This window comes from Abrus precatorius, unplaced genomic scaffold, assembly GCF_003935025.1.
Source record: "Abrus precatorius isolate BTA unplaced genomic scaffold, Abrus_2018 Scaffold9, whole genome shotgun sequence".
NCBI classification, from domain to species: domain Eukaryota; kingdom Viridiplantae; phylum Streptophyta; class Magnoliopsida; order Fabales; family Fabaceae; genus Abrus; species Abrus precatorius.
The window spans coordinates 27,852,234-27,874,357 of NW_020874439.1; the positions used below are offsets into that span (position 1 = coordinate 27,852,234).

At 35.2% G+C, this 22,124-nt stretch overlaps 5 protein-coding genes across 7 annotated transcripts; 2 read left to right on the forward strand and 3 right to left on the reverse strand.

The window, feature by feature from the left end:
• Positions 1 to 667: 667 nt before the first annotated feature.
• On the reverse strand, positions 668 to 2,712 carry LOC113849806 (40S ribosomal protein S13-like). Its single transcript, XM_027479985.1, has 5 exons — positions 2,579 to 2,712; positions 2,394 to 2,466; positions 2,145 to 2,283; positions 1,708 to 1,894; positions 668 to 981 (listed from the first exon to the last, which is right to left on the reverse strand). Exons 1-5 carry the CDS (start codon positions 2,599 to 2,601, stop codon positions 948 to 950), a joined length of 456 nt encoding a protein of 151 aa, XP_027335786.1. The 5' UTR covers positions 2,602 to 2,712; the 3' UTR covers positions 668 to 947.
• A 1,632-nt stretch (positions 2,713 to 4,344) lies between these two features.
• Positions 4,345 to 4,788, reverse strand: LOC113849328 (probable calcium-binding protein CML13). The gene has a single exon (XM_027479169.1). The coding sequence runs from the start codon at positions 4,786 to 4,788 to the stop codon at positions 4,345 to 4,347; it is 444 nt and encodes a 147-aa protein (XP_027334970.1).
• Positions 4,789 to 4,834: 46 nt separating this feature from the next.
• On the forward strand, positions 4,835 to 9,282 carry LOC113849326 (nuclear intron maturase 4, mitochondrial). Of its 2 annotated transcripts, none has more exons than XM_027479165.1 (3): positions 4,835 to 5,560; positions 5,651 to 5,710; positions 6,194 to 8,556. In XM_027479165.1, the coding sequence occupies exons 1-3, from the start codon at positions 5,275 to 5,277 to the stop codon at positions 8,497 to 8,499; spliced, it is 2,652 nt and encodes an 883-aa protein (XP_027334966.1). In that variant the 5' UTR covers positions 4,835 to 5,274; the 3' UTR covers positions 8,500 to 8,556. The 2 variants fall into 2 exon arrangements, with proteins under 2 accessions (XP_027334966.1, XP_027334967.1); XM_027479166.1 differs by adding an exon at positions 8,831 to 9,282 and having other exon boundaries at positions 5,217 to 5,560; positions 5,651 to 8,495.
• LOC113849327 lies at positions 9,261 to 16,955 on the forward strand. 2 transcript variants are annotated; one of them, XM_027479167.1, is made up of 8 exons: positions 9,261 to 9,483; positions 9,580 to 9,772; positions 9,881 to 10,595; positions 10,695 to 10,832; positions 10,926 to 11,006; positions 11,398 to 11,473; positions 11,587 to 11,661; positions 16,332 to 16,955. In XM_027479167.1, exons 3-8 carry the CDS (start codon positions 10,491 to 10,493, stop codon positions 16,526 to 16,528), a joined length of 672 nt encoding a protein of 223 aa, XP_027334968.1. In that variant the 5' UTR covers positions 9,261 to 9,483; positions 9,580 to 9,772; positions 9,881 to 10,490; the 3' UTR covers positions 16,529 to 16,955. The 2 variants fall into 2 exon arrangements, with proteins under 2 accessions (XP_027334968.1, XP_027334969.1); XM_027479168.1 differs by having other exon boundaries at positions 9,384 to 9,483; positions 9,641 to 9,772; positions 16,332 to 16,954.
• A 734-nt stretch (positions 16,956 to 17,689) lies between these two features.
• On the reverse strand, positions 17,690 to 18,719 carry LOC113851532. The gene is made up of 2 exons (XM_027482041.1): positions 18,597 to 18,719; positions 17,690 to 18,495 (listed from the first exon to the last, which is right to left on the reverse strand). The coding sequence occupies exons 1-2, from the start codon at positions 18,654 to 18,656 to the stop codon at positions 17,893 to 17,895; spliced, it is 663 nt and encodes a 220-aa protein (XP_027337842.1). The 5' UTR covers positions 18,657 to 18,719; the 3' UTR covers positions 17,690 to 17,892.
• Between the last annotated feature and the right edge of the window lie 3,405 nt (positions 18,720 to 22,124).

Here is a 22,124-nt window from a genome sequence, read left to right on the forward strand (position 1 = left end):
ACTTATGTAAAATTAAATAAATATTTTTTTATAAATATTTTTTTTAAATAAAAACAAGTAATGAGTACAAAATAAATAAGTAGATATCCAAAAAGTACGCATAAATTAATGTTCATATCTACACAAATATAGAACTAAGTTCAAATATTTTTTTAAAATGAAAGTATAAGAATAGATACTAGAGTTCTCTACCCATTATCATTCCTACCACCAATCACCCATGACTTCTCACCATGTGCGGACAATTGTATTTGGGAGGTCTTATCTTAAAGAAATTCATCAATATTAATTGTTAACATAATTTAGACTTTGTAGATATCAACTACATAATCCAATAGTAACTATTTCTTATATTTAAAATATTATATCATCTTTTAAAATATAATAAAACAATAAAGAATCAAGTAGTATTTACACTGAAATGGATTTAGTAAATTCGCTTTTCATAAAAAGTTATTAAATGTGTCATTTAAATAAGTTTGACAAATTGTGTAATTTAATCTTAAACAATAAATACATTAAAAGACATAAATTCTAATTTAGTTTCATTTGTATTTACGGAGAACTTGCTTTAGCCATAGACTAACATAACGAAACAGGCCCGTTTTTCTTTGGACAATGCTGAATGCATAAATATATCGTAAAGCAGCAGTAAGCAATATGATCCTTAAAAAATTCTCAACATTTATATTTCTTAAAACCAAAAACTGCAGTCAGCCATGTCTTCAAGTGACAACAGCTCATTTTCCAACAGTTAAAAGAACACCACATTGATAAATTGACTAAACTAGTTCAAGAATCTTTCTCCATCTAACCATAGGTTCTTAACAAAACTAAGACCACATTACCTATCTAGCCTTCAAACAAACAAACGATACTGCAAATTACTAGCTCAACAGCGACCAGCGACCACAAAGCAACAAAATGAACGGAAGTGGATACATTCTCTAGGCAACCAGAGTGCTAGCAGTTGTTGATTCACTGCAAATGTCACAAATAAAATTAATAGCATGACAGGGACAGTGCAAATGAAAAGAAAAGGCAAGATTTGCATTCAAATTACCAAAAACACCAAGGCTAAAAAAAAGCATCACGCATGTTTCCATTCAAAACAAAAATACATAATTAAGCAGAAAACATAATAAAATTCCAATTAGAAAAGCATCATGTGGAAGATATCAAAATAGTATCATTTATAACCAATTGAACAATACTTCAAAGAAAGTGTAAAGGTATGACACTTTTTATGTATCTTGATCATATAACATACACACAGCAGGTAACAAATAGATCACAGACAAAGGATGAGTCATCCATGATTACCCATTTCACCCGTATCAAATAAATGCTCAAAACATGCTTCGAATAAAGAACTGATATATATGATATATAGAATAAACCACTCAAAAGCAAAGATTCTGAAGATAATCTAATGCCAGGTTTGAATAGGCAGGGAAAAGGTGATCCAAACCCCCCTCCCTTCACTTTCACTCCATTTCCCACAGCTCAAAAGCTTCCAATATAGCAATACAACATAAAATGAAGTGTTTTACATAGCAAACCAAGGAAGCAAAGGATGAACACAATCACATAAGAATTCTACCCTGAGCACTATTTTATCCAAACAAAAAATGCATTGATAAAATAGCAGTAAAAAGGTTTCAGTAGCCATGTAACAAATAGGTGATGGGTGAAAAAAATACTTACTACTTCCAGACTGGTGGAAGCTTCTTAGTCTTCTTATAGTAGCGAGCAAGACGGTGGATTCTGCTCTCCACAAGAATCAACCTGAACTTGGAGTCCTTGTCCTTTCTGTTCCTCTCCAAATGCTTCCTAATTGAAACTGCCTTCTTTATCAAATGGTAGAGATCCTCTGGAATTTCAGGTGCAAGTCCTAGAAACCAACCCACAAGATAGTTTTTCCATCATCATCATTATCAGGCGAATACTTAAGATACTGACAAAAGAATCAAAGATGGCCTCTCACCGTACCACGATTTCCAACGCCCCTAATGTTATTTACAATAAAATCTCCTTATTTATTCATTTATTGACCAATTGACCAGTACCCTTAACAATACCCTAATTATTAGTAACTAAAATAGCAGAAATTGAAAACGAAATTGCAAAGAGAAAGCACCAACCATGAGCTTTGAGGATGCGAAGGATTTTATTTCCAGTGACGCTTTTAACCTGAGCAATACCGTGAGAGTCACGAAGAATGACACCAATCTGAGATGGGGTCAAACCCTTCTTCGCAAACTTGCAGATATTTTCTTCGACCTATTAAATAAGCAGAAAATTTATATTTTTCAGCAATGCAGGGAAAGCATAGTATACGCAAAGCCAAAAAATAAAACAAAATCATTGAATACGAATAAACAGAGAGTCACATCTTGCGAAGAGATCTTAAGCCAGCTTGGAGGTGTCCTCTTGTAGGGCAAAGCAGAAGAGGATATACCCTTACTGAAAATCCAAAATTGAAAAATGAAAGAGTGTTAGTGGCTATTAATGGGAAAGATAATTATGAAAGTGATGATGATAGAGAATGAAAAGAAAGAGAATAAAAGATACGAACCCACGGCTATGCATACGACCCATGGTTGGTGACTGTGAATGGAGCTGCGCGCCTTCCGATTAGGGTTGCAACGCTCTATCGCCGAGACGACCACTTTCTCAAACCCTAACGGTGTTTACTTCTCTAGCTTTTATAAACCCTGCGCCATGATGCTACGTCGTTTTATAAACCAAAGGAGGGAGAGAAACAATATATTTTTGTAAAAATATATAATATCAACGATATATTATCAATATATTTTTAAATATAGTTTTTATTAATTCTTATAGCTCTTTTTGAAAATAGAATGTTGCTAATATTTTTCAATTTTATCATGTTTTCTTATATTTTTTTGTCTGAGACCAACTCAATATTATGAACTTAAATTTGGACTTTTTGATAAAAAAAATGTATTTTAAATTTAGTGTGTATTACTAAAGTCAGGGGCAATACTAATTTTTTTAAAAAAATGTCATTTATATCTGAGCTATATTTGTTGCATTGCTAACACAAGTTAAGTATTGCCTACTTTTTAAAATCGACACATGACAATCCCATATTAAAGATTTAATTTAGTTAATTATTTAAATTTTATCAATTGTCTAATATTTTATATTATTAATTTTTAAAAATTATATTTGATAAAAATATTAATTTTAATTAGAAAAATTATTTTTAAAATAAAAATAAGAAAAAAAATGAAACACACAATTCTAGTGAAAAAAATGCCATATAATTTTTCTAGTAGAAGAACTTTAATAATATTCATAGATTTGATTTTTTATAATATTTATTCAGCATAAGCAAAATAGAAATAGAAAAAAAATACAAACATTATATAAAAGCAATAAAATAAATCTCTTAGTAAAGTAATTTTTTAAAAAATTCATAGTAAAATATTTGTAAGTTTTAAATAAAATTATCATGTGTCATTTTCTCTTATTTATTAATTTCAAAATTTAATATCAAGTAAATTTTTATCTACTAAATAAATAATTTAATATTTTTTACCAAATAAAATTTAAATAATTAATAATATAAAAATAATAGACTATTATATAGTTTAAACAAAAAATTAATTTCATTGTACAAGTATTTAATATTATTAAAAAAAATCTTTGAAATTATGTGGCGCTGCTACATGTTAACGAAAGACAATATCGAACGATTCTTAACGAATGTCTAACATGTGTTAGTACTGAGTATCGTTCATAATATAAATGAAAATTATTTAAATGTTTTCAAAAAATAATAAAAATTCATGTATGCGATTTCCTCATCCCCTCAACAAATCACTATATATGTTTTTTGGTGATCGATAATACTGTCTAACGAGTTGAATATGATCACTCTTCAAATCTTAGTCATTAGCACTATGCAGTAATAACAAAATTGAAAACCATACACACATCATCCCCTCCAATTTTTTATTACATTAATAGCTTTGAAGTTTTACGTTCCCAGCTTGAACTTAACACTTGTTTAAAAATAGTTATGACAATGTAGACATGATAAACACCACATACTCTAGCCAGATTCATTCTTCAAATATAAGCACAAAATAGGGCAAAGAAACAATTCCAACACGCTTTGACAAGCGCATTTCTCAACATGCAAATAAAAAACAGTGATTAATAAACGAAAAATATATATATTAGCATTTGAATTAAAAAAGGAAACGGACACAATACATAATAATTTGAAGATGTAACAAAAATGAAGAAGCATTTGAATTGTATTCAGAACAATAAGAGAAAAAGATAGGAATATGAATTGATAATCTAATCTCACTTAGCGAGCATTTTGGCGATGAAATCTTCGTAGGGGATCTTGCCATCGGAGACGACATTGGCTTCCTTGATCCAGTGATCGAACTCGGAAGGTTCGAGCTTCTCGCCGATGGAGGTGAGAATGTGACGGAGCTCGGTGACGGAGACAGAACCGGTGGATTCTTTGTCGATAACCTTGAAGGCGTCACGAAGGTGACGATCGAAGGGCTCAACCTTGAGATGCTTCCCCATTAGATCTAAGAAACGGGGGAAATCGAAGGGCTCGGTGAGGTTCTCTTGGGCCACAATGGCCTTTAGTTGGGCTTGGGTCGGGTTTCCGCCCAAAGACCGCATCAGGATCCCAAGTTCTGATGGGGCGATACGGCCTTCACGAGCACTATCGAAAAGCGTGAAAGCTTCCTTCATGGCAGAAACTCGGTCATCGCTTATGTCCTTACTCATTGTTTCTTGAGTTTGTACCTTCTCTTCTCTACGTGCCACTGCTATATATCAAAATCCTATTTCTTGTTTATCCTCCTATTGTGTTGCTCTTTTCTTTCTTAAAAATAAACTAATAAATATATTATTTAGCCATGGATTTACGACATTGTGATCAGAAATTGCGCCCAATAAGGAAACCACGTTGCCCTCACCACAAAATATACACATTTTTTAGAGTTTTTTTTTAATCCTGTAAGTTTACCTACATCGTCATATAAATTCTAAGAAACCTTAAACACTAAATTTGTGTTTTAAAAAATATTTTATTTATTTCTTAATTTTGATTTCTTTTTTCTAATGTTATAACTATTGAATTTGTTAGCATTATTTGATAAACAATATATGAATTTGAAGAAGTATATATGGATGGGTGGGAAGAGAGAACAATGCAAATCATGAAATAATAAACAAATAGGTAAGTATGAGGTTGTGGCGTATACTTGTTGAATGGCTTCCACCACTCGAACACTGGTGAAGGATATGTTGTGCCTCTCTTCTTCCACACTTGCTATTTCTTCGCTTCGTCTTCGCTGTCCTTCTCCTTTTCCCTCCTCACTTCAATTACGCCGTTCCAACCCTACCATTCTATTCACTGCAATTCGATGCTCTTCCTCGGATTCAGGTAGTGACAACAAAGTATCGTCTCGCCTATCACAGGTTCAGCAACTCCTTCAACAAGCCGAGCACCGACCACTCTCCGCCAACGAAGGCCCTCCTCCCAAAATCACCTTGGGTTCGTTATTTATCTTCAATTTTTCCATTCCTCTAAATATATAATCATATAAATAATGACTATACTTTTATTTATTTTTTATGGTTTCAGATCATGTTACAGTGAGCATTGCCAGAAGTGGAGGACCTGGGGGCGAGAACGTAAATAAAGGTTATTTTTCATTTTTTTTTTCAGGAGGTTGTTATCTTTGAAATCAATGGTTGTTCGATTTTTTTTGTTCCCATTTCAATTTGTTACCACCCCTTTTCGTCAATACTGCTTCTATTCTACTTACTACTATCTGCTGATTGGACAGGCAACACCAAGGTGGTATACCACAACTCATAACTAATCTTTTATCGATGTTGCGTAAAATCATGTGATTTGATTAACTGTTTGCATTAGTATTAATCTTGTATAGTTGCGTGGTTGTGGTTGCTTTCGGAAGCACATGATATCGTTATATATTATGGGCATTGCTATCCCCTCCAACTTTCTCCAATCACTCCACAGCCTCCACTTTGTTAGACTTACCTCCTCTTCTCTGCTCAAGGGCATGCCAAACATCTCTCTTCCGATTTCCCCTTTTTTAGTTTTTCAATTTTATTCATGCCTTTCTCTTTTAAAAATAAAATCGATTAATACTGTTTTCAGATAGACATCATGTTGAAACAACACACAGTACTGCGTATTCAACGAATAATGAACATGTTGGAAAGTCAACGCTGGCAATGGACCTTGCCTCTCTACTCCAGGAGTCCTCCGACAGAAAATCGAAGCCCAAACCCAAGAGTCGGATGGAGCTGAAGCGCTTTCTTGAGCTTCGAATAAAAAGGAGGGTGAAGGAGCAACATGCAAATGGCAAGTTTCATGACCTAATGCAAAATGTGATTTCCAATGCAGATACCCTTCACGACGCATATAACTGCATCAGGATAAACTCAAACATAGTTGAAGTGACTTCAAACTGTGACACATCCTTTTTGGATGACCTAGCAGAGCAGCTTGGTAAAGGGGATTTTGACGTGCATGCAAATACATTTTCATTCTCAACAAGGAGAGGGTCAACAAACAAAGAGATATTGGTACTTCCCAACTTGAAGCTAAAGGTTGTCCAGGAAGCTATGAGGATAGCATTGGAAGTTGTTTACAAGCCTCATTTCTCAAAGATCTCACACGGCTGCCGAAGTGGGAGGGGACGCGCTGCGGCATTGAAGTATATATGCAAGGGTGTTTTGAGTCCTGACTGGTGGTTCACGATGGTTGTGACTAAGAAATTGGATGATGCTGTGTTGTCCAAGTTGATTTCCATAATGGAGGATAAGATAGAAGATCCTTTGTTATACAGTTTCATTCAGAGAATGTTTGATGCTCGAGTGTTAAATCTTGAGTTTGGGGGTTTCCCCAAGGGACATGGTCTCCCACAGGAAGGGGTTTTGTCCCCTATTCTAATGAATATTTACCTTGACCTCTTTGACAGTGAATTTTGCAGGCTGTCGATGAAATATGAAACTATTCGTGAAGGAGTGCTAAATGATTCCAATAGATCTGACTCCATGTTGCGAGGTTGGTTCAGGAGACAATTGGATGGTAGTGATGTTAGGTGCATGGTTGAGAAGGATGGAGGTGTCAAAGTTTACTGTTGTCGCTTTATGGATGAGATGTTTTTTGCAATTTCTGGTTCCAGGGATGCTGCTGCTAGTTTCATGTTTGACGTCAAAAGTTATTTGAAGAGTTCGTTGCTGTTGGATGTGGGTGTTCAAAGTGATATTTTGGCATGTGAGGGGCCTCGTGGTATGCGATTTTTGGGGACTTTAATAAGAAGAACTGCTAGGGAGAGTTCTGCTGTAAAAGCTGTAAACAAGTTGAAGGAAAAAGTAGAGTTGTTTACTTTGCAAAAGCTTGAGGCTTGGAATTATGGGACAGTAAGAATCGGGAAGAAATGGTTGGGTCATGGTCTGAAGAAAGTTAAGGAATCAGAAATCAAGCATTTAGCTGATCATAGTTCCCTCCTGAACAGGCTTTCCTCTTTTCGTAAGTCTGGAATGGAAACTGACCATTGGTATAAGCACTTGTTGAAGATATGGATGCAAGATGTTCAAGCAAAAAATGCCAAGAGTAAAGAAAGTATCTTATCTAAGTGTGTTGCCGAGCCAGCTCTTCCACGAGAGTTAAAAGATTCCCTTTATGAATTTGTACAACAGGCAGAGCAGTATATATTTGCTGAGGCATATTCCATTCTCAAGCTTTTACCGAATAACTGCACAACAGAACATAATATGGCAAAAACTGAGATTATTGCTCCTATTAATGCAATAAAAATGCGTCTCCTGAGATATGGACTGACTACAGCTAAAGGATTCCCAAAATCTGCTAATTTGCTTATCATGCAAGATACGACTGAAATTATTGACTGGTTTTCAGGGATTGCTTGCCGCTGGCTGAAATGGTATGAAAATTGTGCTAACTTTGATGAGATGAAGCTCTTGATTTCGAGTCATGTTAGGAAATCATGCATTCGTACTTTAGCAGTTAAGTATCGGGTGCATGAAACTGAGATAGAAAAGCGGTTTGACATAGAACTTAGCAGGATTCCATCAACACAAGACATGGAGAAGGGCATGACAAATGAAGTATTGGATGTTCAGGCTTTTGATAGTGATGAGGCATTAATGTATGGTGTTGCTTATAGCGGTTTGTGTTTGTTGTCTCTAGCAAGAATTGTTACCCAGGCAAGACCATGTAATTGTTTTGTTATAGGGTGCTCATCTTCTGCCCCAAGAGTCTATACTCTTCATGTTATGGAAAGGCAGAAGTCTCCAAGCTGGAAGACTGGATTTTCAACTTGCATTCATCCAAGCTTAAATAAACGGCGAGTGGGGTTATGTAAGCAGCATTTGGGGGATTTGTATCTTGGTCACATATCGCTTCAGTCCATTGACTTTGGTGCATGGAAGTGAGTGTCATAAATTATATTAGAAATTTTATCAAGATGTTTAGATTTTGGTCATTTATTACAGCTCATGACAATAACTGAGAACCTAAAAGAACCTTAGATGAAGTTGTTATTAAAATAGATTTTTTGATTAACCAGATTTTTTAAAATTTAGATTTTGACCAAGCGCAATGGCATCATATGATTCATGTAGCCAATCTTACCTAGTGAGATAAGGTTTGATTGTTGTATTGCAGCTCATGACAATGGAAGTGCTCTTGAAAATGAGTTGTGATGTAATCCAATACATCTTATCCCTTTTTGTATTAACTGCTTGTATTCTACTGATTGGACAGTGAAAACCAAGGTGGACAAGTGCTTCAACGTTAAAATTGAATATCTAAGTGATAGGATTGGGGAGAAGATCATGTAAATGTTATTGACATAATATGCACTCAAGTCATCTTGATTGTGGACCTCATCCTCAATCTCACAGCTTCTGCTCTAGACTCAACAGTCAGCTATGGTGGTTCAAGTGGAACATATTATACTTCCTAAAGGACAAGGAGGACTGGGAGTGATGGAGTAAGCATTAAGAATGTTGATTAACTGCTAGACTGAATCCAAGATTTGCAGAATATTATTTTTCTGATGCCATCTTGATTGTGTTAGGTCACCTTTGAAGAGAGCAAGGAGGCTGATAGTTCCACCAGGCAGGCTTCTCAAACAATTTCTAGAGGCATTCATAGAGTATTCTCTTTGGTGTCAGATTAAGCTTAAGTTTGGAGAAACTTTTCAACAAGTATTTATAGGAAAAGAAAATAAAATGGATTAAGGAATTAAAATGAAAAAAAAGTAAAAATTCATAAGTTAAAATTTACTTGTGCCCCTCAACTTAGTAATGATGTTTTTCTGTTTATTTAATGTGAAAAAAAAAGGAAATCATTGATGCAGCATCTTATGTCCCGCCACCTCCCTCAGAGGAGCAAAAGAAGAAAATTGCTAAGATGTACGAGCACTTCTTTTTTTATATTTTCTAATTCTTTTGGTGAAATATAATTTCTTATTTTGCGTACCATTTTGTTTGTGCCTTCTGTTACATTAGAATCACTTGATGGTGAAGGGCACGTAACTGACAACTGTTAATCAAATTTGCACTTTTGAAGTGCTGCCATAGGAGAACAGAAATGGCTCAAAAGCAAGAAGGTGCTTTCAGATAAGAAGGCGTTCAGAAGAAGTAAAAATAGCTGGGACAAATTTGTTGTTTTCCGGAATCTTGAAATTGTTGTATCATTTTAGTAAGTTCACCATTATTGGCTAGTTGAGATTCATTTATCAAATATTTTACTGTCGATTTCATTACATGTATTCTCAATCGATGTCTTTTCTGAATCTCTGTGCTACAGGGTGCACAAGCTCAATCCTCTGATACTACCATACCACAGACACATTTGATGAGTTGTTGAATATAACAAGATTTGGAAGAACATAACCCAATAATCAACCAGTCTGCTGGAACAACATCAAAAGTGGTCTGTGGCTGCCTATCGATAATTGGCCAAAATTGTGATGTAGCCAGGATTTTAACCGATATGATCTTTTCAAATAGAAATATCATATATTGGTTTAATCTTTAATGTGTCCCTGGACTGCTTGAGTCCCCCTTTTAAGGGCTTTTTGCATGTCTCCCGACTGATATATCAAAGATCTGTAGTCATTGTAGATCAACAACCTGAAACGTGCTTTAACATAAAAATATATTGATGGTAATACATAATGAGCTACGAGGGCAAGGAATTTTGTTATTAAGGTAGCTGGGAAGGTTGGTTCCTTAGTTGATTAGTATTGATACAATTCTGTGATAGTATTTTACTATTTTTAATTTTGGCCAAGCAGGTAGAAGAACAATACTGTCTGTATAAACCCATTATGTTAAATTTTAAAATTTGGTGCGTGTTGCTGTCAATCTCAATTGTTCCAGCATTTACATGATAGATATAATATCATTGGACTCTGATGATGAAAAAGAGGATACAACAGAGGAGAAGAAAGGAAATCCAAGAAAGTATAGTAGGTCAAGCAACAAACCCTTTGTTTTACATCCAGATGAGAAACTTGAAGGTAATGCATTTTATGCAGCAATTAGTGCTTTTTATCTATATCTCCCAAAAGTGCTAGCATGGTTTTATTTCGGCTGATTTTTTTGAGTTCATGTTGCAGGGAAGAAGATCAAACATATGCATGCTAGAAATGAGTACAACAGATAGCTTCTGCTTCCAGAGCTCAACAGTCAGCTATGGGGGTTCAAATGGAACATATTATACTTCCTCAAGGACAAGGAGGACTGGGAGTGACGGAGTAAACATTTAGAATATTGATTAACAGCTAGATTGAATCTAAGACTTGCAGACTGTAATTTTTCCGATGCCATCTTGATTGTGTTACTGTTAGGTGACCTTTGAAGAGAGCAAGGAGGCTGATAGTTCCACAAGGGAGTCTTCTTACACAATTTCTAGAGGGATTCGTGGCAAGGTATTCATATATTATTCTCTTTGGTGTTAGATTAAGCTTCAGTTTGGATAAATTTTTCAGTAAGTATTTATAGTAAAAGAAAATAAATCGAATTAAGGAATTAAAATAAATCAAAATTTTCTCATAAGTTTAATTTAGCTTATGCCACTCAACTTATGCAGAAGTTAAATATGAAGGAGCTTTCAAAAGAGTAGCTAGTTTTTACTTATAAGAGAAGTTTGATTCATTTTGTTTTCTTATTTAATAAGTGATTGTTGAGAAGTAAATCTAAATTTGGCCTAAGTTGGTTTGGTTTTGGAATAACTTTCAATGTCAAATTTTTAATGGTTTTAACTTTGAAATATGTCCCTTACTAATTTAATTTATTTTACACATAACTGATATTTTATAGGGACATTCTCTCTCTCGGAAACTTAATTCAGATGGTAAGGTAGATACTATGCAAACTTTGCGCAATATAAATGAAGGTATGTCATGAATCTGATGTTCATGTTTCTTGTGGTATTATATGACATCTACTTGTGCCGTTCCATACCATTGTGTGACAGCCTTATTGAAGGTTTTGGGTTTGATTTTGTAGATGAACTTACTGGCTCTGAAGAAGAATGGAAAGGAAAGGGTCAAAAGTATATGCCTGGATGGAGTGGGAGTATTGGTGAGTAACCCAGCATCCTTTCTGCCACTTGAGAGTTGGATGATTTATTTTTAACAGATATCTTTACAATTTATTATAGAATATTGAGTTTTACATTTGCATATCTGTCCCAAAGTTTCCAAAAGGCTATTGTTTAATTTGCATAGTTGCTAATATTGTAATAAATTCATTGGAATACATGTGTTAACTTACTTGAATAACTAAAATACAAGGAAATAAAAAAAAAAATTGTATAGTAATGCTATATAGTAATATATCATAAGCATTGTTTTAAGAAAATCAGTAGAAAATGAAATAACATATCATTTTTCAGTCAATTAATACAACCAACAACAATAACAACCAAACTTTATTCCATTAAGTGAGGTTGGACTACATAGATCACATGATGTTATTGAACTTGATCAAAAATTAAATTTTTAAAAATATTATTAACTAAAAGATCTCTTTTACTAACTTCTTTGAAGATTCAGCCAACTAATATAAGCATATATTTTCTCTGAAAAAGGAGCTATAAGGTCACCTTATTCATGATCACTTTCATAACACCACACTTTGTGTTTTAGTGTACATGGTTTTATCATGTTGTCAGAAATATTATTTTTTCAACAAACTTTTTGTAGTGCTGTACAGAAAGCTAAAAAAAATGTGTTTGATGATAGTTGTAGCTTGTGCTCTTTATTTGTGAGAAGTAAAGGTAAAGTGGCAGAGATGCTCAATGCATTCAATGGTATAGAGAGGATACCTGGCTTCAGTCTGGCTGTTATTAGTATGGTTAATTGTATGTTAAATGTTCTAGTATGACTAGTGAACAATCTATATCTGTTGTGGGTTATTCTTCTTTATGTTAATATCAGTGTTATCAAATGGCGGCCATGGCGGCACCATGGCGGTTCGCCATGGCAGTTCTGAAGACAGCCGTTAAACCGCCTCCGTTAGATGGTGGCGCCATGGCGGCCGTTACCCGCATGGCGGTAGCGGCAGCCATGGCGGAAATGCTTCAAAAATGGCGGATTCGACGGTTTGGGCCCAAACCTGACCCGGCCCAACGGTGACCCGCGCAGAAATAAGGTTAGCACCCCTCTTCTTCGACACTCAAAGCCGATCCCATCTCAGATCTCTCTCTCTCTCTCTCTTCTAATCCCTCTCGTCTCCGATCTCATCTCCCGTCTCCGATCTTACGTCTCCGATCTCATCTCCGTTCGTCTGGACTCTCCAATCACTCTCATCTCTATTCGTCTCTTTGTTCTCCGACGTCGCACTCATCTTCCATTGCTGTTTTCTTTGACTTGTTACTGTTCTGCTGGTGGCTGTGACTGTTCTCCATCTCCGGCGACATCTCCTCCATCTCAGGTGACCTAAACCTCCATTTCCGGCGACCTGAACCTCCACTCCGGCGACCCTTTTTTTCCGGTAGCAATCTTTTTTTGTATTTCCCTCTCTTTTCCAGTTTTTTTTTTTATTTCTTCCTTTCTGTTTTTCTCTTTCCATGGTTCAATTTTTTCTTCAACCACCTTTCTGTTTTTTCTGAGTTTATCCTAAAAAAAGCCCATTATATTTATTTTAGCTTCTCTTAACATGGCTCAACAAGAATCTTCATCATCAAGAGTTTCTAATCGATCCGACCCGGGATGGAAATACGCTCATTCATTAAAAGAGGGTGATACAAACAACATTGTATGTAACTTTTGTGGAAAAGTTATGAGTGCTGGAATTACTAGAGTGAAACAACATTTGATTGGAAAGAAAGGTAATGTGAAAGTTTGTCCCAAGTGTCCCGAAGAAGTTAGAAAAGAGATTGAGGCATATCAAAAGGATAAAAAGGGTCAAAACAACTTTGAAATGCCAAATGTGAGAAGCTTTGAAAGTGTAAGCTATAATGAAAGTGAGGATGAGGAGGATACCCAAACACATACTATTGCCATGGGTAATCAGAAAGGGCCAATGGATTTGTTTTGTAGAAAGCCAGAAAATGCAATTGAGAAAAAGAAAAAGTTAAAATCGAGACAAGCAAATATAAGAGAAGTTTGTGACAAAGAAGCCAAAGCAAGGGTCCATCAATACATAGCTCGATTTTGGTATCAAGCTGGCCTTTCCTTTAACCTCATTAAAATGAAGAGCTTTCAAGAAATGCTTACAGTTGTTGGTGCTTTCGGTTCAAATTTACCAACTCCAAGTTATCATGATATTCGAGTTCCACTTCTAAAGAAAGAGGTAGAATATACCGATTCCCTCATGAAAGATCATAAAGAGCAATGGAGCAAACATGGCTGTTCCATCATGTCAGATGCATGGACCGATCGAAAGCAAAGATGCTTGATTAATTTTTTGGTCAACTCTCCTGCTGGTACTATGTTTGTGAGGTCTATTGATGGATCTAATTTTGTGAAGACTGGTGAAAAATTATTTGAGATGCTTGATGCTCTTGTGGAAGAGATTGGAGAAGATAAAGTTGTGCAAGTGATAACGGATAATTGAAGCAATTATGTCTTGGCTGGTAAGATGTTAGAAGCAAAAAGACCACATCTTTATTGGACTCCTTGTGCAGCTCATTGCATAGATCTTATGCTTGAAGATATTGGAAAGCTTCCTTTGATAAAGAAGACAATTCAAAGGGGAATATCGGTTGTTGGCTTTATCTACAGTCATTCAAGTACCTTGAGTTTGTTGAGAAATTTTACAAACAAGAGGAAATTGGTAAGACATGCAGTTACTCGATTTGCAACTTCTTTTCTATCATTAGAAAGGCGTCACCAAGAAAAAACAAATCTTAGAAAGATGTTTACTTCTGAGGAATGGTGTAAAAACAAGTTATCAAAGGAAGCTAAAGGGAAGCAAGCAACAAAATTTTTATTAAATCCTGTATTTTGGAATAATGTGGTGTATACTTTGAAAATCATGACTCCTCTTGTCCGGGTGTTACGTTTAGTTGATGGAGAAAGAAGACCAGCCATGAGGTATATTTATGAAGCAATGGAGAAAAGTAAAGAAGTTATTATGAAGTCATTCAAAAATAATGAAAGTAAATACAAAGATGTGTTTGCAATCATTGATAACAGATGGACTTGTCAGCTTCACCGTCCATTACATGCAGCTGGTCACATTTTAAACCCAGAATTTTACTATGACAACTCTCAAATTGAATTTGATTTGGAAGTTACAAATGGGTTGTATGATTGTATCAAGAGGTTGGTGCCAAGTCGGGATGTGCAACAAAGCATATTACTTGAATTACCAATTTACAAGAGCGGTGGTGGTCTCTTTGGGTTCGACTTTGCAAAATCACAAAGAAAAAGCATTGCTCCTAGTAATTCATTAAATTCTTCAATATTTTAATTTTAAGGTTATACTTCATCTTTAGAGTTATAATTTATCTTTCGTTTTATAGCTCAATGGTGGAGAATGTATGGACATTCAGCTCCACATTTGCAGCAACTAGCTATCAAAATTTTAAGCTTGACATGTAGTGCATCCGGATGTGAACGCAACTGGAGTGTTTTTGAGCAAGTAATTTTCTATCTCTCGAGCCTACTACTTTCTTTTAGAAATTAGAGAGAAACTAATTAATATTCTTATAATTAAACTCACGTTGCAGATTCATTCAAAGAAGAGAAATAGGCTTGATCACAAAAAATTACATGACTTGGTTTATGTGAAATACAACCAACAACTCAAAGAACGTTACAATCTTAAAGATGTAATTGATCCAATTACACTCAATAATATTGATGAGTGTAATGAGTGGTTGGTTGGAGAAATGGATGATGATGCTCTAGATGAAGATGCTGGAAATGACTTAGTTTTTTATGGTGATAACACTTTAAATTGGACAACTGTTTATGAAGCTTCTGGAATTGGAGAGCCTACAACATATACTAGGCGCCATTCTAAGAAAAGAAAGAGTTCATCAAGTGGTATCACTATCAAAGCTGCAAAAGTTGCCAAGATCAAGGCATGTTCAATAACAAAAGGAAAAGACAAAATGGTTCTTGAAGATGATGATGAAGAATTAGAAGATGAAGAAATGTCGGAAGAAATAGAAGATGAATTAGAATTTAATCTTCCACAATCTGAAGGAGAAGAGGAGGAGGGATATACCTTGGTGGATGAGAAAGAGGATGATTATGTTGGAGTTGAAGAAGAAGACTAAACTAATAATCTTTATTTTTATTGTTAACTTGACATTTGATAATTACATATTTTGTATTTAATTATACTTTAGATTAAAGGTTATGTTACATATATTTTGAGTTAATTATTTTTTATTATTTTCTGTGACCTATAGTATTTTTTTATATATTTTATTACATCCGCCATAAATCCGCCATGGCGGCCGCCATAACTTTATGGCAGTTTTTTGAGTTTCCGCCATGAGCCGCCATCCGCCATTGATAACATTGGTTAATATACGTCCGTTTATCTATTTTATTTCCAAATTTATTGTCTTGCTGCTATCACGCATCTACATAAAAAAAGGCAAATCTAAGATTAATTTTCATTGGAACATAAGTCAAATAGTATCATTACATTGTAATAAATAGTAATTATGAAGTGATATTTGTTTCTGTGCTAGTAAAACTTTTACTATGCCTTGAGTGATATTTTTTTCCTTCAAAGCGGCAGTGTTTGATTTGTTTGTCATCTTTAATTTGGGCTCTTTGGTGTTTTAGAAGCTGGGCGTAATAATGGACAAGCTGAGCTGGCCAGGCAAGGAGGTTGGGCGCTTCTTTCTACAGAGTATACTCATCCTGTGGGAACAACTTCTGAAGTTAGTGATAAAGTTGGTTCTTCTCATGCACAAGAGAGACCAAGGATAGATTCAAGTGGTAGGAGTGCATATCATCCAGGAGGGCGAAGCCGAAATTAAGGCAACAGCGACTCTGCATCATGGTTTTCCACGTTATTACCTGTTAGTGTGTTTCTTCTTTCCTTTCCCGCGAGGACTATGATGAGTCTGGCCGTTTTAATGTTTTGGAAGGATGTATTCATTTAAATCATAACGATGATGCCAGGGTCTGAGGCCTGCATTATGACCTGACTATATGACGAAATTATAGTACATGTTTACTGCCAATCATGTTGCTTGTGGTATTTAGTTGTCTTCTGTGGCGCTCGAGATGTTGTATTGCCCTATGCAATATTTATGCCATACAGATTGTTATTAAGGTAGCTGGGAAGTGAGTATTGATACAATTCCGTGATAATATTTTTAATTTTAGCCAAGCAGGTAGAAGAACAATACTGTCTGTATACACCCATTATGTTAAATTTTAAAATTTGGTGCGCGTTGCTCTCAATCTCAATTGTTCCAACATATACATGAGAGATATAACATCATTTTCTTATTGCTTTGAACCAAAAGTCGGTGGTACTCTAAATTATAGGACTCGGAATGCTGTAAACTAAAACGCGTTTTTCGAGACCTTTAGCCAATAACTGATAGCTTATGCTATGCGGCGTTATCTTTACCCTTCCTCAAGTTCCCAAAAGTTGAGTCGGCAAAAGCGAATTTCCTTACAAGTTACTACAACAGCGGGCTACATCCTTTATGCATTTATCTAGAAACACAATAAGATTTGAAATCCTTCTTTCTTGACCATTCAAACAGAAAGTTATCTTTGCTTTGATCTTTGTCCTGTCACACTTCTGATCAGAATCTTTTTTCTAGGGTTTTCTCTTTGTTTTCCTCAAGACATCTCAGTTCACATTCTACTAATTTCACCTAATGTGTTATGTTCTTTTTCTAGTAATTTCACCATCATTTTTCTTTTTGACTCAAAACGATATGTTTTTATTGTTCTATGATCGATGGTGATCGTGTGTAAACCGTGACTTTCATTTATGTTCGATTTCTTAAATTTTATATTTTTAGTATTCACATGTATAGTATAAATAATTTAGTTTGTATTATAATATTTAAAATAGTGACCATCCCACTGTAGCATTTTTAGAGGTTGATAAACAAGATATATCTACAAATGCAGGCAAAGAGGAGATCACAGTGAGGTGTTGTGCAATGGCTAATAAGCAACAACAAAGTGAAATAAAACAAAGGGAATAATTTGTTTTGTGCCTCAGTGGAGCACAGTATTGCTGCTAATTGCTATTTACAAAAATAAAAGAAAAGTGAATAGGTTTTGGTAAAATGAATAACTACAAAAAAGAGACGAGTATTAATGAATAAAAGAACGTGAAGCTCGGTTTTTGGGTCTCCGAACATGAGTAACAAGTTCATCTTCTGATAACGTGAATCTCCCCTGACCGTGGATCAACATGCTTTATCCATCTCTTAGCACCGCCACTCTTCAGCGGTGAATTGACGGAAGAGACGTGCGCGATGTCGAGTCCGTCGCCAACTGGAAGAAACACAGAGCGAACGAGACAACGCGAGCCTTCGTGAAGGACACTCCGCCATTTAAAACCAGAAGGTGAAGGAACGTTCCTTGCGTTAGCGTTTTTGCAAATGAGGACAGCGCCATTGTTGCTGAGCTTTGCGAGGCTGAGTAGTTTAGAGAAATTGTTGCGCGTGGAGTCGACGACCATGAAGTCGATAGCAACCAACGCCAACCCCTCCATCAGCTCCTCTGCCTCGCCCACCAATATTTCCGGCGACATGGCAGCCTCTCCCATTCTCTCTGCGTATTCCGATTTCGACCTCTCGTCAGGGACTATGCACACGTGCCTCCCACCCGTGTGCATCCTGGCTATCCCTAAACCCATGCTCGTTTCTATCGCTCCTCCCTCTGACCATGTCTCCGCTATCACTTGCGAGTTCCATCCAGCCGCCATCGCCGCAACCAACTCCGCCACCCCTGATTCTCTGTATACCCCGCACTGCACAAAAACGTCACTGTTAGATAAATATCATCCGTTAATTAATGGAAGGAGTTGCAGCAAAATTTCACAAACGCAGCCTCTAACTATTAAGGGCTTACAGATTGCACCGTCTCGATGTATGCTTTACATGCTGTCTCTGCAGACCACACTAATTTCATTTTCCTCCGATTGTTAATTATTATGCTCCTGCTGCGTCTCTCTCCCTCTCTCAGCGATTGTGAATTGGTGAAGAATTGGGTGGCGAGTGTCGAATTAATAAATAGTAGATGTGAATGAACGAATATTATTCGTATTCCTATTACACGACGGACAGAGAAAGAGAAAAGGATAGGTTGTAGAGAGACTACGAGCGTTGACGTTTATTCCGCGGCAATCCTACGTGTCTGTTGGATTCGGATAACTCCGGTTTTGTTTGTTTGTTTTGTTCAACTGTTTGTTCTTGTCTCTCGGCCTTTGCGATTAACTAACAAAGCTTTCCCTGTCACGTGTCTTGTGTGCTCTTAGAGATAAAAGGAAATTGCGTTCATGGGAAGGGAAACCATCTTCCCCTTCGTTTTGGTTCCTAATTAACCCACTTGCTATTCCTCTCTTCTGTTCCACTTTATCGTAGGTTTTTAACCTAATCCATGAAATTAACGTCTAACCATTTGTGGGCATTGCGTACTAATATCATAACAGAACAGGTTAATTTTACCCTATTTGTATATTGATATCCCAATTTCAATTATTTTAGATATCTTTATAACAAGATCCTTATCCGTCACGGAAATATCAAGACATCACATCGTCGTTGGTAGAATTTCGTGTGTTTTGTTCTGCGTTGAATGAATACAAGTGTCTCAGCACATGCTTTGTAAATATTATTTTACTACATCTCCGATTACTGTTACATTTAATTTTCTTATTTTAGCTCATTATTATAGAATTTCTTTATCACGTTTTTACGTAAAAATATCTTCAAAACTTGAAATTAGCTTCAACCAAATTTATACACAACTACCCAGTTGAAGAATACTGCTGATTGAAAAGATAAATTCTTGTGTGCCTGTCGGAAAGGATTCTCTTGTATGTAATTGAGCAGGGAAAACGACTGCGACTCCCACTAACATATCCTACGTTTTTTTTAACATAAAATACAGATAATGCAGTAAACAGAAAGAATATAGTCGGTCGATAGAATTGGACAGTGTCAAATGAATGACTTTATTCCTCGCTGCAATGTTTAAATAAAAAGTGAGGGTATTAATTGAATCACTGCCTCAAGTATATATTTATTGAATTTGATTAGTCATTCTTACAGTTTATAAAGAAATAGCAAGTGACGTAGTTGTGTAAGCTTCACAGCTGGTATGTCTGTATTTATTAGAGATTTTAAGGTCACCGCGTCCATAAAGGATCCGCAACATGGACATGATATCAATGTGAAGAGGATCGAGTCCCACTCAAAATCACACCCCTTTTGAGTGCGCATCTATGCTGACAAAGTGTTGATATGTTCGAATTACTTACCAACCCCGATTTCCTTTCAAAATTTGCCCTCTTCTAATAAAAAAAATGCTTGCTTGAATGCTACGCTCACAGTAACTCCATAAAGCGAGTTACATCACAAATCCCAGTGCAACTGTTAATTAGCGTCACCCAGTTTGGTTCTCCTCCTCTCTCCATTGTCGCCCCATTTGCCCAGTCCAGTCCACCGTATCTGGACCACTTCGGGTGCACATAAACAATTTTTAAACAAGATAAACTTAAAATCAACCATACATAAATATTTAAGACTCCAGTTAATAAATATAACGAGGAGGGTCAAATAATTAATTTTTGGTGGAGATACAAATAATATGTGCTATGATTACAGGATTTAAAATATGGTGGCCCACTTTTCGACTATTATCTTCCAAAATTATCAGCACCAGCAATTCACAAGCTCCATTTGTATACAGAAGTATATTCCATTTCCTTCACGGATAGAAATCGCTCATATCTGCTTTCTTTTCCACAATTATAAAGCTGCACTTAGTTAAAAATATATCTTTCCCTTTTGGTTTTTTCAGTAATATCATTTATTATTAGAAAAACAGAAAAAAGAAAAGAGCCGGAAAAGAAAAAGAGACACGGGTCGTTTTATTCTTTCATTCACATGTTAACGAGCTTAGTTAGAAGCTTTGACAATTCAATGTACAACACAAAATATTTCTTAAACGTGGGGCGCTCCTGTGTATAAACAACACTGCAAGATGCCACGATCTCATCATTTTGTTTCTAGATTTCCAGTCCATGTACAAAATCAAACTGAGCCATAAATCTCTTATTATATTTTATATAACATGTTAGGATCCAATTGCATGATACAAGTGTGGAGTTCTAATGTATAATTTATAAGTTCTCAGACTCTTCAACTATAATATCTATCTTTCGAAACGTAGTTTTCCAAGTTTCTTATTAATTTAAACTTTTTTTTTCTATTTTTTTTATATTTGTTATTGTAATATTCTATTATACAAATATTGTTTCCAAACAACACATATTAGTTGTTATATCTGCATTGAATTTAGGAGTCTATTTTTAGATTATGTTTTATAAATTAACGTTTTATTTAATTTTTAAATTTAAGGTTTGACCTGATTTTTGTGTGTGTGTGTATATATAGGTATGTTTTAATATTTTTAAAAGTTCAACTAGGCTTAAGATCTTATTTAAAAGTATATTTTGTAATAATAATTTATAGTCAATAGTCAACACATATTGTTGCAAGTATGCGCGGGCGTAATGTTTGTACCTGCATTTGGAGACCGAAGACGGAGCGAACTTAGGCTATACTCAAATTGCTTGCAAGCTTTGGAAAAAACAAATAGGGATATCAATGCGCATTGTCAATTTCCTGTATATAATAAGAAAAATATCAGGAATAAACATCATATGTGGGCTATAGGTTTTTTTCCCCTAAACTTATATGTTATTTAAAATATTTTATATAATTTTAAACTTTTTCCATTTATATAATTTTTATTAGTTTTTTATTTGATATCTCAACATTGAAAAAGAGCTAGCTGATAAAGACATGGACATGTTTGTAAGAGAATTTTTGTCAAATTGGGACAAATTGAAAAATAATTTTTAAAGTAAACTTAAATAAAAACATTTTTTTCTGATAAAGTAATTTTTGTCATGTCACTTCAAGTATCACACATATAAAAAATAATAATTATGTTTTAATTATTATTTGTTAAAATAAGTTGTAGAAAGAATAAGACTTTCAAAGTATTAATGGAGAAAGGCACAATCTTTCACATTGTTACTAAAAGGGAGAAGCTTGGAGGATCTTGTGAATCTAAAAAATCCGTATAACAAAAATTGAAGTCTTGTAGAAAGCTATGGAGGGGAATGGATCTCTAGGTTCTAGTCCTCACTCTCAAACGGGATTGCATTTTTCAAGTTCAGGGGGTTCATGCTATTCGCTTAATGCTTATTTTAGGATCAAACCATTACTGAGATTAGGTCTATAAAACTTATGAAGCACACTAGTTTTTTTCTTCCTTCTTGTCAATAATCCACATAAGTTCTTGTCCTTTGTTACTTGGCCCTTGTTCCTTATATGCCTTCCTTTTTCTCCCAATGGCACAATGGTC